Raw genomic sequence first — 15,827 nt, 5'->3', positions numbered from 1 at the left:
TGTGTTTAACGTAATCACTATTCAATAATGACCTGCAATTAATACATTAGAGAGATATTTCTGCTTGATTTAACCCTTTAAACTCAGGTATTGCGGTAAAAAATCTAAATCTCTAAATCTTTGCAGTGTGTTTGTGATGATAAGAAATGTCACAGCAAACACAGACATCGTGATTTACTATCTAACAGGGGACCCTGAATCATTTTGTAAATCATAAATAAATCAAAAGGGGTTAGTTTAAAAAACTCATAAATGTATAAGGTGGTAAGATGGGCCTTTTATATGGGCCAAAAGTCACACATTATTTTTACAAATACTTGGCTAACATAAATTTTTTTTAATAATGTCTATGTTAACACTTGTTTAAAAGAACTTAAGATGCAAAGTTTTTCCCATTTACCGTACCTTTTTTTTTTTTTTTTGATAAATAAAATAATGCATTATTTTTCAGTAAATATAGGCTACTCTCATTAAAATGTTTTATATATATATATATATATATATATATATATATATATATATATATATATATATATATATATATATATATATATATATATATATGTATGTATATCTGTCCACGGCCATGATGGATGGTATTTACAATATTTATTTGTAGAAACTGAAGACACACACATTTTGATGGCAGATGTATTTCTAATTACATCCTGGTTGTTTAGATTTTTTAATCCTTTTTTTCTTGGATCCTGTAGTATTTAATTTCATTTTAGTAAGTAATGCAAAGTTTGAAACTAGTCAGGGTATTTAGTAAAGAGATATAATCTATATGATGTTTGTTCCTTTAGTAAGCAGCCTGTTAAACAGAAGCTCTAGAGTCAGAGGACAGCAGGCCATTCAAACAATAGAGGAGTGTGTGTGTGTGTGAACGACGTGTGTTTAAGGGCTATTACAGTTCCTGCTCCAGCCTACAGGGGAGCTGCTGAGCATGGCCTTAAACACTCACACACTCTTAGGTCCCCTCTTGGTCAAAATTTTTAAAAATTCACCAGAGTGTTTTTTCTTGATTTTAACATGATTTAAACACACACACCTGTAGGTCCCTACTTGGTCAAACATTAAAAAAATCACCAGAGCATTTCTTTAGTGTTTTACTTCATTTTAACATGATTTAATGCATGACCAACAGGGGACTTGAAAAATGTCCCCTCTTGGCTCAGAGGTCCCCTGTTGGTGAGTGTGTAACGACGCCAAGGTCCCCTGTTAGATAGGTAGACAAGTACACACACACACACACACACACACACACACACACACACACACACACACACACACACACACACACACACACACACACACACACACACACACACACACACACACACACACACACACACACACACACACACACACACACACACACACACACACACACACACACTTTTCCAAAACCTTGTGAGCTGTGACCATTTTAAGGCATCATAGGCACACTTCACATGAATACTGTTTCAAATGGTAGGCAGCAACATGCTAAGATCCTTATTTTGGTATTCTAAAGCGGAGAATGCAGTCCCAGAATGCATTGCCACAAACTCAATGAAATAATCAGAAATTAATTAAGTGAGATAAATGTAATTTTACTGTATTTTGTATTTAAATAAAGCAGAAATAAAATATAAATATTAGATGAAATACATAAGCTTATAACACTTAAACTTAGTTGAAGTATTAAAATGACTTAACCTGAAATTAAAATAAATTAAGCTGAACAGAAATGTTAAAAAACACACAAATTACTTAAAAACTTTGAAACTTTGAAAGCTTAAAACATAAAAAAATGTCCACTAGAGGGTGCCTATTCAAAACAAAGGTGCTGTTTGATGACTCCAAGTTTGCACTCAAAATCTTGTGATCTTGGATTTGTGATCTTGGACATGTGATCTTCACCTCACACTGGTTGAAAAGAACCGGGATAGGACTCGGGCAAAAAACATGTTGATGGATACCAAGCCTGAGTCTCCCTCTCATTTACTGAAGCTTTCGGGCCTCGATCGCCCCCCGGTGACCGGTCCCAGTATAGCCGCCCCTCTGTGATTTCTAATGGACGCGAGGCAAACTAAATAATAAAATTACGCTTCAAAATTTTCCCCCCAAAGTTAGTTTATGTCACTGAAGGCAGGTATCATCACGATGATTTCATTTCAGGTGTTCGTTTTAAAAATAAGTTTAGTTTGAGTTAGTTATTCCCACCTTTACAGCAGAAAAAAAAAAAAAAAAACGATTTCAAGCCTGGTACAAAATGTGGTTTTGGTCTGTTTGGCTAATTTTGCCCTTCATGACAACTGTGAGGGAGGGTGATTTTTTTATTTATAACTTATTCGTTTAAATTATATAAAGCCTTACATTTTTGCTTAATTAAGGTCCTGGTCACTTTGAGTGACAGGTGGATAGCCATTTATCTGCTGTCTGTTGGTCATTGCGTCACTTCAGCTCTGCCCACGTCCCGCCTCTGCCCATTTTCTGTAATCCGGGTGTGACGCACGATGATGGCCAGCTCGTCTCTACTTTACGCTTCAAAACTGCTCTTCGGAATCCTATTGGTGACGTCACAGACACTACGTCCATATTTTTTTTACAGTCTATGGTTATGAAATTATTCTGTGCGTTTGCTCGCCAGCTGCTTGTATGTAACTCAACTGAACAAAATATATAAAAATGACCTAGTGGTCTTCGGATATTTTACTGAATAAATACTGCATAGTGCACCTTTAATAAAGAAAATGTAAATGTTTTATTTAATTTAAGTCAATAATACTAAAATAATTCTGTATAGAACATTCCAGATCAGTCATTTACACAAAATTCTTTGTACACAAGAGTTAGTGTGCTGACTTTGAAGACAGCTACCAGTGATGCGTGGGTTGATCCAAAAACGATCAGGATTTTTTTTGGGAAAGTCGGGGGAGAGACGCAAACTTCGATTATACTGGATAAACACATGAAGCATCTTAGTTGTTAAGAAAACGAAACAAAATAAATGAATAAATCAAGCCTTTATTACACAACACTAGGCTATATCATACAGCATTCAGAAAAAGAACAGTTTGGGACTTTGCGCTCCTAAGGGCTTTCACACTTTTCCAAAAGTGGGCTCTCTCTCAGTTGAGCTGCTGATGAATTCTCCAAGCAGGGTCGAAACATAAACATCGCGTTCATCAATAATATGCATCTAGACAGCTGAAATGGACAATGGTGGGCCGCCTCAAGAACTGCTGCTCTCGCCGTCGCACCTCTGAGCGCACGTCAGGGCCTGAAACATTTCTCCTCCAAAGGCTGGATTAATAGATATTATGCCAGTGAGCATTTACTACTTTTAAAAAATGTGGGCCAGGAAGCGGGTCGGGAAACGCTACAATATTTTCTTTTTTGCGGTCCGATTTGCGGGCGGGTTTGCTGAAAACATTGGTCGGGTGCGGGTTTTTTATACATTGACCTACGGGTGGGCGATATCTCGATATTTTAAATATATCGAGATATTTTTTAAACTCGATATGGATTTGGACATATCGTATATATTGATATATTGTTTATATTTAATTCTGATTCCGCCACTTTGCATGTTTGCCTTCTCTGTGTTGTGCTCGCGCGCCTCCCGCCTCCTCGCTTTTGTTCCCCCTCTCCTCGCGTGTTGTCTCATTGAACACGGCGGCGTCCACAACCAGGTTAGGATTAGTCATCATGTTGACAAGCGTGTGCGTTGTTTAAGACTTAGTTTAGAGACCACGATTTTCCTTCTAACACAACTGCTTGCTAAAATTCATAAAGAAATATTAATGTTCATCATAGTTCAAATCGCAAGTTTCACCCACAGTCAGGTGACTGACATTATTGGTGCGAGACGAACTCTCAGTCGCAATCATGTCAGTTTATGATTTGTGTCTAACTGATCGCATGGTTTTTGGGTTAAAATGTCAAAATGATCGCATATTATTTAAAAACATTAAACAATTATTGCAATATCATAATTATTATTATTTTGTCAGCTTTTTCACGGGAGTATGATGAATCTATGCATGTTTTAACCAAGAGGGAAAGACGCGACATCCCGGGTGTCCTGAGACACAGTGCTCTTCTGTAAGTTGTACTGTATCATATAGCCTACCTTCTGAAGTTCATATTTCGTTCTGTAACTGGAAAAGAAGGGAAGTTTGCCTCACGTGTAGCCTACATGATCTGCATTATGAGGCGCTCACACTTTATATTATTAAAGAGCGCGACATCTAGCCTACTGTTTGAATTTTGATACAAATTTAACAGGAAGTGTTGTTATGACAAAATCAGTTTATTTATATCTCAGTCATGCCCCAATCTTTCTGCAAAATGCTTACTGTTTACTTTAACTGTAAAAAAAGGGAGTCTTTGATTCATGTTTTGAAGGCATGAAATGAAAGGAATTAAGCTATATGTAGGCTATTATTTATTTTATTTTACAGTTAAATTATTATTATTTATGTAATCAGGGAGTTTTTTTTTATGTCAAAAGCACATTGTTCCTACATGAACTGACTACCTCTTTGCACTTCAATAAAAATATTATGACTTTATGATATTTGGCATATTTGTTTTTGCTGTAGTTTTTAAGGGGGTTATTTTTCCTGTAAAGATATCGAGATATATATCGTATATCGAGATGTAGCAAAATATTATTATAAAATAAAAATATATTTTTTGCTCCATATCGCCCAGCCCTACATTGACCCGTGCATCACTGACAACTACCTTTGTAGGCCACACACTAAGTTTTGAAACAGAGCCAATAAACAGTTCTGCCCCCCCAAAAAAATGTTGATGCTCGCCTACGAAATGAGAAAGCCTGACAAAAGCGTGCAAAACACTCAAACACAGTATCTGTAAACCCTTCTAAGCGCTTTGAACCGCATTTCGAGCTTCTGGAGTGTTATGGTATCTGTGGCAGTGGCGGTATTTAGGTCGGCTATTCAAGAAGGGTCTAATTGTGAATCCATTAAATTGCCTTCTTTTGAGGCCTGGTGTGTGAAGAATCACGGAACAGGAAGCTGGATTTTTCAAGCATGCATGTGTGTATGTATGTGTGTGTTTGGGTTATGTGGGAGGAGGGCAGACGTGTGGCCCAGGGCTGCAGCTCACACTCTGGAGGAATGGAGTGTGTGATAGGGGAGTCTAATCCCTTCATACGCTCACAAACACACACACAATGAGGAAAGCAGGTTGTGCTGCTGAGGCAGCAAGAGTTGGCTTCAGGAAAGGAAACGAGAGCACAACGAAAGAGAGAGAGAGAGAGAGAGAAGTGTTTGGGAAGACAGGGGGCTGATGGCTTTTCTGCTAATGCGTTTGTATGGTAAATCACCGGTAAAAGGAAAGAAAAGGTTTAAAGGACTAAACCTGAGGGTCAGGGGAATTTGGCTAAGCTGAGATTCTCACAAACAGAAAGTCTGGGTCATCAACTTCCTTTAGCCTTTTTCATTTGTCATTGGATTTAAATGATGTTGCTTTCCTTTTATGCATACATTGTTTGTATGCTCTGTTGCATTCACATTTAACTTTCATAATGTATAATGGCAATGGTAATGGATATGGCAATGTTAATTTTTTTTTGTCTTGGAATAGATCTGCTACACTGCTGCTGACATTGATTATTGCAGAACAAGTACTATAGACTGTAAAAAAAATATATAGCGTCGGTGACATCACCCGTAGGATTGTGAAGAGCAGTTTTGAAGCATAAAGTAGAGGCATCTTTGCAACGCGTCATCGTGTCACGCCCGGATAACAGAAAATGGGCAAAGAGGCGGAATGTGGGTGGAGCTGAGGGGACGACTAACAGACAGCGGATAAATGGCTATCCACCTTTTAATCAAAGTGACCATGCCTTAATTATGCAGAGCTTTACGGCTTTATATAATGTAAATGAATGAGTTATAAAAAAAAATAAAAAATCATCCCCCTCACAGTTGTCATGAAGGGCACAATTAGCCGTATAGACCAAAACACAATTTGTACCAGGCTGTAAATATGTTTTTTTTTTTTCGGCTGTAAAGTTGGGTATTTTAACATAGGGCTCAATGAGATTCTTCTCCCTTCTGGAGCCTGTCCCTAGTTACTTACGTATTGGCTTCAACAGAAACTGGGGGAGGTTGCCGCTTGGCAGGTACACATATAACACACATGAAATAACTCCTGCAGCAAATCTATACAGGTGGAGGGTTTCTGAAAACCCATTGCAGACTGCTAAAAGCAGACAATGCCAAGTATTTAAACATTTAGCACCAAGCTCATTGGCCAAACCAGCTGCGCTATAACGATGTGATCGGTAACAAATAGAGTTATATCAGCTCTAGCCATCTAGAACTTGGCATTAAAAAGCAAAAACTAGTTTCAACATTGATAATTACAAGAAATGTTAGAGTAATTGCTGCTGAAAGATCAGCTTTGCATCAAAGGAATAAATTAGATGTTAAAATATATTCAAATACAAAACAGTTATTTAAAATTAAAACACTATAGTTTTTTTACTATAGTTTTGATCAAATAAATGCAGCTTTGGTGAGCATAAAATACTTATTTCGAATACATTTAGAAATATTACTTACCCCAAACTTTTAAATGGTGGTGTATACTGTAGAGTATATTTATTAAAAGTGCACTGTGTACATTTTTGCAACATCTAGCGGTGAGGTTGTGAATTGCTACCATCCCACCGCTCACATCTCCCATTCAAAGCACACATAGAGAAGCTACGGTGGCCGACGCAGTACAAAGATGTCATGAGACAGCAGAGAGTAGCTAGCGCTCTGTAGAGCAGTTTGTAAGTTTAGGGCTACTGTAGAAACATGACAGCGCAAAATGGAAACTTCACTGTAAGGGGACCTGTGGTGTATGTAGATAGAAATGGCTCATTCTAAGGTAATAAAAACCAGGGCCCGGTTTCTCGATAACGCTCACTCTTAGCCCGCTAAGAAGACTCGAAAAGATATATCTTACCAAAGTTGTTTATGTTCCTAAGTATGTTCCCCGAAGTGTCTCTTAGGAAGCTTCTTAACACGCTGCCTCTAAGAATGACTTAACAAAGCCGCTGTCCCAATGTATTGTGTTAAACTACTTAACACATCATGTGTCATTTTAACACATTGTTATTTTGCGTTGATTTTGAGTTCAAATAACTGAAATGGACAACACACCTGGGAGGCAATTATTTTTTTTATATAGCCATGTCAGGCAAAATGTCAAAAGGGCTTAAGTTTTGTCGAATAAAGACATTGACATGGACTAAATGTCTCCGTGGCCGGCATCGTCTTTGATTTAATAGAAGGATACGTTGTATCACTGCCATACTTGGTTTCTTACTGGACACCACCATGCTTACCCATTTATAGATCTTAGCCATTTAGAGCCAAATTGAGATGTTAATTATCTAAAGTGATTGCCAATTTAAACGCTTTAATGACATTACAAAATAGCCTAATTACCACCATATTAGTTCTGATACCAAATAAAGTCAACTTCATAAATAGGCCTGTATCCATTGCAAACATATTTTATTATTAGTCTTAAAATGTCCATAACATAAAATCATTGTTTTTATTTTGTACTGTACTGCGCCGATTTCTAAAGACTGCTGCACAGTGGCGGCGACTAGCATCTTGAGCTTAAACAATGCTAAGAGAGCGCTATGAATGGTCCAGACCAACCCATACGAAAGTGTGACTTACATAAGATATACTTAGCGTACAAACTTTGCGGGAATCATAGGGTTAAGAGAGAGGTTAAGGAATAGGTTAAGAACTACTTAGCGATAAGAATGTTTTGGGGAACCAGGCCCTGGTCTTTATACACCACTGAAAACATATTTATGTTGCATTTCTGTCAACAGATCCTCAAAAGGTAATTTTACTCTTATCATAATTATTATTAAAACTATTATTAGTCAATGCTGTTAGTTCAAATCTATCATCTTATCAAAATGTATTTTGTTTCTAGGATGTTTAGATATTTATTCTGGAATCAAGAAAAATCTTTATAAAATGATTTAATATTTCTTATACAAATAAATTATAGTATATCATAAGTTACTCTATTGAAGGGCTGTTTAGCATCAATATTTCACTAACAAATTGAGTTGTATTTGGAGAAGATTATCCAAAACTGTTCTATTTTACAGCCTGACTAACACTGACAAGGTTAGTGTTAAAAACAGTCTGACAAAGACTACTTAACCAGGCAGCACACCAACTAGCTGTTTTTCAGAATGCATAGTTTTACATATTCCTAAAATAATATAGGATAGGACTTAATTTTATCGATGTGATCATGAAAATTGAAAAGAAGTGAAACATGTTAGGCTATTACATTATTGGTTGGTAATATTTTCCCACATTTTTTTCAGAGTTGGTTAAAGCTATTACTAAAGTGCTGTGCTGTGCTGAAATGCTGTTTATTTATAGTTGCACCATTGAGGAAAGGGAGTCTGATTAATTATCCTCAAATTTCTGAGTGTGATTTACTGGGAACAGCATTATTTTCTCTCTCTCAGAGGACAAATTGAAGAATTTCACCCCAGGTCTGTGGTCCAACCCAAGCCAGAGCCAACCACACCTTCACCTGAAGAGACGGATGAATTGAGCCGACAACTGGCAGGTGGGACCTGTTTCATCGTCACGCATGCACGCATGCACGCACGCACACACAAATATAGTATAAATGCATATTTTGCATATATAATTTTTTTCTTGATGTTGATTAATTGTGCAAAATTATAACTATATATGCAAAACTATATATGTATTTTGTCGCTGGTATGTCGTATCGTACCTAGTTCGGGCAAATAGTGGTGGGTGACTGGTCATGTACATGCCGGCAAGTGTGATTCACAAAGACCAATACAACTGCACTCTTTTCAAAAAGTTGTAGAATTGAGCTGTGAGAGTCAGTGCGGAGGGCAGCTCTCCTCTCACAGCTGGCAGCTCGGATCCATCACCGCGTCCCTGAAGGGTAATCACACTGCTCTTATTACACTGGAGGGAGGGCGATCGTCTGACAGAGCACTCCGACAGCTGATTGAGAGAAGTTTCTAGGTGCTGCTGGGAGGCCAGTTGATCACAGCTGTCAAAGAACTGACCACATTCAGCTTTTCCCAAGCAGCCTCATGATGAGCGCCGTCTCTCTTCATCTGCACCAGCCTGTTGCATCTTTTCTAAAGCCCACATCCCTGATGCTCACACCCCAAAACACTTATAACTTCTTTAAATGCAAAGGCGTTATTCGGAGCATTTGTCTGATTTGAGTTATAATAACTGTTCACCTGTTCAGTCCGCTGACAGCTTATCTTAACTCATCCTACATTTAAAGACATAAAACAGCATTTCCAAAGCAGTTCACTTCTGTAATGTGAAAATTTTCTCACTGCAACATAATATGCAGTTAATAATGTATGGCAAGATTTTGATAAGATGATTAAGTAATTGGTTTCTATAATTGTTTCCCCTCTTGCACAGCCCTGTTTACATCACTAGAAAAATATATTATACATTTATATATATATATTTACTCTGTATAAGGGAAACAGGTCTATTTAGGTCAAATTCATTAATTCATTCATTCGTAGGGAATTTTGAAAGACAGCAAATGAATCATCCAGCTTTCATTTGAACGGGCTGTAACTATTAACTCTGCAGTGGATATTAATATTCACACAATAGTCAAACTCTATTTAACAGCTAGGTAACGTATATCAGCAGTTTAAGATATCAAATGTATAAGCACAATTATGTTTGAACAAATTATCTGGAAGATTCAGTCTGGTGCATCCACAGTTCCTACATATATTATTCATTACTGTTAACACAATACCGTCTCTTATGGTCATCAATGCTGCATTTATTTGTATGTCAGTATACACCATTTATTGACAGTAAGTAATACTGTGAAATATTATTAAAACTTTTTTTTATTTCAAAATATTTAAGAATGTCAAATTCAAAGGTCATGTTCAAATCTTTAAATGGTAGTGTATTTTGAAGAAATATTATGAAAATATTTTTTTTTTCTTTAATTAATATGATATTTGCACAGATGGGATATTTATTCAGAAAATAAGAGGAATGTTTTATTTACATTTTTGGTGCATTGGGGGGGGGGGGCATGGACTGAATGCAGCAATTTTTCCATTGTATAATGCAGAAATGTTACATCTTTTATTATTAATGATATATTTGAATTCTGGTTTGAAATGTCTATTTTACACTATCCAGTCAAATCCTAATGAATAAAACCTCCTGCCCTACTCCCCAGTCGAATACTGGTTCATGAATCTTCACAAAGCTCTTAGCTGGCGATCTGTGTTATGAATAAATACACATATTTACTGCAATAAGGCCATTCTGAATATTGAGCTGATTTAGTTTTATTAAACATAAATCTGTTTTACTGCATCTCTGATTTGCAGCAGAGCGGAAGGAGTTGCACAAATACTTAAACTCTCTCTTCGCAAGCGGTCTTGCTGAGGATGCTGGGAAAGTGGACAGCCCTGCAGAATCCTGTTTAAGCATCGTAGAGTTAGATGAGGTAATTATGAACCCCACCATCCCAGTCTTTGTAATGGATTGCTAGACGATTGCCAGCGAATGACACCTCAATGATGTTTCCATACACTTATCATTCCTTCTTTTCCATTTCTCCTGTCTTTTTTATGCTTTAATTTTTCCAGATGGTTGGAGACGCTGAAACGTACAGATCCTTTGGAGTCAAGCAGGGAAATACGAGCAAAATGTAAGAAACAAAAGATCAAGGTGAAAAACTTTTCTTGAAAGGAAACAACAGAAAAGTTTACAGTAGGAGTGTCGTCCTTAAGCAAGAATATATTTCTCAAATTCAAAACTGACACATACAGTGTCATGTAGACATTTGTATCATTCACAACTGGAATTAAAATAAGGCTGTAAACAGTGGCAGTAGGCTTTAGTAGGCAGTAAGATGCTATTTAGGCCTATGTCTCTTTTTTCTTCCTAAAGGTTTGCGGTTGCTGAAAATGAAGATTTTTCTGGAGGAGGAGAATTTGGACATTCAGTTTTGACTTCCACACCGTCCCTCTCCGTGATGACCAAAGGATTGTTCCAGGAAAGTAATTCTGACATAAATATCAAGTCTTCTCATGAAATATGGCTTCCGTCACAAGAGACTGAAAAATTCACATCATCATTGCCAAGATCTGAAAGCTATTCTCCACTTCAAATGAGCCTTCAGAGATCACAGCACTTTTCAACTACCTCAGAACAATTTCTGTCGAATTCACGAAAAGGAGGCCAGAAAGTGGAACTGAGTGACTCTCCAAAACCAAGCCCACAGACAAGGTTTTCTAAAGCACAACAGGGCAAATCCTTAGAGCTTCAACCAACAAAAAACAAATTGAATAGAACTCTTCCAGACTTTGAGGACCATATTTCTAGTGTCAGCCCCTCTCCTGCTAGTTTACCATCTGCTAGGTCTTCTCAAAGTCATTCTCCTGCCTTTCTCCTCATCCCTAAACAAAATCCAAAACCTCCAGACTCTCCTTCTCCAAGGTCTAGACCTGTATCCTCTCCAGTCCATCCAATCCAATCTAGATCTGCACATTCAACACCAGATGCTGAAACAAATTTAGCTCAGCTGTCTCCAGAAAGTGCCATTACTTCCTCAAGGTCTGCAGTTCCTTCATTAAGGCAGTTACCTAGAGAATCTGTAAAGTTTAGTTTAGTCTCAGATAGGGGTACACCTACTATGCATGTGTCCATCAGGTCCTCTACACCAGGGGTCGAATCCTCTCATACTGAAGGGCACAATTCACCCCAGCCCTCGAAATGGTTAAAGGGCTCACGGAGGACACCCAAAGCTACAGTTCTCTCCCTACAGCTGAACATGTCAGGTTAGTATAACTTCTATTGGTAGATTTTTATTAATGTTAACTGAACAACAAAAATAACTGTCTATTTGTTATTTAGTTTTCTTGTGTAATTATACATTGTCCTATGTAATGATTAGTGATTTAAATATTTTTAATAGCAATAAGCCACTTGAATCTGCATGCTGCATTGATTTTTCCAGGTTTTTTTTAGACAGAATGTAAAGGCCTTTACCATTTAACCATTGCAAAAATTGACACCACTGTATATTAAATAATTTAATAAATAATTTAAAATCATAATTTAAAATTCAGCAACTAGATAAAAAAAGTTCATAAAAAAAACTTTGATGCTAGCATGAGAAAGCCTGGTGAGAAGTTTTAAAGTAGTCTTAAAAGCTTGAGTTCTGTTGCTAAGAATAAAGAGATAGTAGAGTGACAAGAGAGACATGAAACTAGCACAGCTTTAAAGGAAATCAGATACCTTATTTGTACAAAATATTTGAAAGCCGAATGCATGATTGACCAAGCCGAATCAAATATTGAATAAATATAAAATTTTTATTTCTAAATGACAAGAACCTGATTTCCAGCATCCCTTGGGGTCCAGTACATCTGCATCAGAGAGTAATGATTATGAAAAAACACCAGTGCAGACATCACCCTTCATTCACACAGTGGTTGTTTCTGCGGTATTTGCTGACTAGCAGAGTGATGGAAACTTCAAGCTGTGGAGGATAAGCATTATTAATGCAGGAGGCAGCAGACGGGAAGCAGGGAAGAGAAACACACAAGATCTGCTAGACCATGTCCAGGCGGCTCGCTGCGAGCATTAGATAAGGGCGCATGTTTGCATCCTCACTGCCGGCCTCCTGCTGGAACTTCGCTTCTCTGCCTCAATGTTTTCTCTCCTCCTGTCCTCACGGTTTCTCCTCTCTCATTATTTGTCACTGCTCAGATTCAGAAGAGGAAATGACATGTGAAGATTGCCTGGTGCCCAGTGAGGAAGACTCATCTGATGAAGAACTGAAACGAATCACAGATTTAGAAGAACAAAAGGATGATGTTTCCTCTCCATGTCCCACCACGACCCCTCCCACAGACCCTCATTTCACTTTCCCAAGCCTCTTAAAGTCGGAGCACGACAACACAGAACCGTTTCTGGTTACAGGATTTTCGCAGGTGAACTTTAGTTACTTGTAACAGGTTAACCTCCAAAACTATTAATTATTAACTATTAACTATTATTTCCTGGTCAATACAATCTCCTGAACTCCAAACTGAATGTCAGAATGGGAAAGAAAGGTGATTTAAGTAATTTTGAGCTCTGCATGGTTGTTGGTGCCAGACAGGCTAAGTATTTCACAATCTGCTTAGTTACTGGGATTTTCATGCATAACCATTTTTTTGTGAATTCTTGGGGGTTTACCTAGGGTTTACAAGAATGGTGTGAAAAGGGAAAAACATCCAGTATGCGGGAGTCCTGTGGGCGAAAATGCCTGGTTGATGCTAGAGGTCAGTAGCCTAGAAATCTAGACGCATCCTAGCGGCAGCAAATCTAATCTGTCGCGATTGTCATCTAGCAACTCTCAATACACTTCTGAGCTGTAAAAACCAAACTCTGGTCAGGCAAATCACATCGTGTATAGAGTCGGTGGACGGGGCTTAACATAATGACGGCGGAGTTGCGCTTGCGTGCTACTAGTAAACACAGACGCTGGCGTACAGCGGCCTTTCGATTCAGCTTTGGCCGCGACTCTGAAAGACTTGGAGTTAAGCTTTTCTCTGAGAAAAGAACGAAGAAAGGCACTGAAGTCATTCTTAAAAAGGGAAGATGTGTTCGGAGTTTTGCCGACCGGATACAGCGAATGTTTAATCTTCACTTGTTTACTAGCTTCAACTAGCTCTGCTTCACGTTGCTCTGGTTGGTTGTAGCACTATCCTATTGCATGCAGATGGAGTTTGAAAGACAACCGTTTATCCCGCCCCTCGGATTGAGCCCTGTCAATGGTGAGTTTCCAGACCAAACATCTCTATGTGGGTCTGGCTTGTCAGGCTAACTTTGACTGAAATAACCACTCGTTACGCAGCAAAGCATTTGTGAATCCACAACATTGAGGCCGATGGGCTACAACAGCAGAAGACTCCACCGGGTACCACTCATCTCTATCCTGACAAGCCAGATCCACATCAAGATGTCTTTTAAACTCCCTCTGCACGCAAAAGGATAGCGCTACCACCAAACACAAAAGCAACTCGGCCGTCGCCATTATGGCCTTGCCCACCGACTCTATACACGATGTGATTGGCCCGGCAAGAGTTTGGCGATTACAGCTCAGAAGGGTATTGAGAGTTGCTAGACGACACTCGCGGACAGATTAGATTTGCTGCCGCTAGGGTGCGTCCAGATTTCAAGGCTCATTCTTAGCTCCACTACAAATAGGAAAAAGATGCTTCAATTTGCCAAAATTGGACAGTTGAAGACTGGAAAAATGATGCCTGGTCTGATGAGTCTCGATTTCTGTTGAGATATTCAGAATTTGGCATAAACAGAATGAGAACATGGTCCATGCCTTGTTACCACTGTTCAGGCTACTGGTGTTTTCTTGGTACACTTTAGGCCCCTTAAGCCACGGAAGTGTTACTAATTTCACAGGTAGATTCAATATAAAATTGCAGATACAATGTAAAGTATTTGCTCCGGCTCTTGTTTTAAATAATTTTGTTCTGTTATTATTGCTTGTTGTCATCTGTTTTTTTTTTTTTTTTTAAGAAGTCTCTTATGCCCATGAACGCTGCAGTTATTTGATAAAAAAAAAAAAAAAAAAAAAAAAAATCAACATTCAAAACATTCATAGCATTATAATTGGCTGTACAGTCAATTTTGATAAACTGAATAAAAGAACAAAAAGAAGAAAAGCAACCTTACTGTTCCCAACTTTTGGTAGTGTATAGCCGATGTAGGCATGATAATGTTCAGTTCTGGCAGGTCACATTAGTCAAGCTTGCATCAGCTGACCATAGCTGATGGTCATGAGCTGATCATATCTATAGGAATACAATGTCTATCACAGTATACAGCTCTGGAAAAAATTAAGAGACCACTTAACATGGATTTATCAGTGTTAAGTGGTCTCTTAATTTTTCTCCAGAGCTGTATAAGCTACGTCACATTCTCCAGAGCTCATTTTCCCTTCTCCTTCTCCATCCCCAGCTCCTCCTCTCATCCTGTCAGGATCTGGTATTCCGATTCCCCTTGAATCAGACTAAATTCCGGAATTATTTTGTACATTAAATACTGATATTAATGACATTAATGGGGTTATTGCAACAACACTGATGTAGTGAAAAACTTGAGCTTTCCCAGACTGTTGAAATGATTAAGGCCAATTCACACAGCGCCGACATACAGCAACAGACACTTTGTCAGGTTTTTTCGGATCAGTGTGTTACCCCTGTTGGAGTCTCTTTGGCGTCTGTCGGAGCTTGTTTTAACCGATTTAACATTTTGAATCGGATTTAGAATGTCTGAGAAGTGACGTGCTATAATCTTGGAACTGTCGGTGCAGTGTGATTTGGCCTTTTATAGAGAGAGCGAATATGAGAACTATAAAAAGAATACTGTTAATATTGAATCGTCTTGCTAGGAAACTCTCGGATACCAAAGACTCGATCAATTAGATATTACTCATATGTAATGTAATTGCAAGCTGTGTTAAGAGGTAATAGCAGAAAGGCACCAACTGCTCTCATATCCACTCAGTTGATGAGGGACGAGAGGAAACAAAGCCATCAAGTCAGTTGCAAATAGACTATCAAGAGTTTAACGGCGAGAGAGAAAAGAAAATGAATTGTATTAAACACCTGAAATTAAATGTCTGATCAGAATGTGGCCTTATCTCTGCTCATTTGTCTGAAGATCAGAAAATTTATGTTCTTAATTACCACCCGCCGATTC

General features: G+C 38.1%; 1 protein-coding gene across 3 annotated transcripts in view; it reads left to right on the top strand.

Annotated features, from left to right (window-relative positions):
* The window catches only part of zbbx (zinc finger, B-box domain containing), a 64,216-nt gene that overhangs the window by 35,105 nt on the left and 13,284 nt on the right, over window positions 1-15,827 (top strand). For 2 of the 3 annotated variants that reach the window (XM_067419606.1, XM_067419607.1), the window contains exons 11-15: window positions 8,528-8,631; window positions 10,439-10,557; window positions 10,700-10,761; window positions 11,004-11,893; window positions 12,828-13,051. In XM_067419606.1, the coding sequence (XP_067275707.1) occupies window positions 8,528-8,631; window positions 10,439-10,557; window positions 10,700-10,761; window positions 11,004-11,893; window positions 12,828-13,051 (1,399 nt within the window). The remainder of the gene's footprint in view (window positions 1-8,527; window positions 8,632-10,438; window positions 10,558-10,699; window positions 10,762-11,003; window positions 11,894-12,827; window positions 13,052-15,827) is intronic. The other variant, XM_067419608.1, reaches the window with a different exon arrangement.

This window comes from Pseudorasbora parva, chromosome 16 (assembly GCF_024679245.1).
Source record: "Pseudorasbora parva isolate DD20220531a chromosome 16, ASM2467924v1, whole genome shotgun sequence".
In the NCBI taxonomy this organism is placed as follows: Eukaryota; Metazoa; Chordata; class Actinopteri; order Cypriniformes; family Gobionidae; genus Pseudorasbora; species Pseudorasbora parva.
This window is presented reverse-complemented; position numbering and strand designations above follow the sequence as displayed.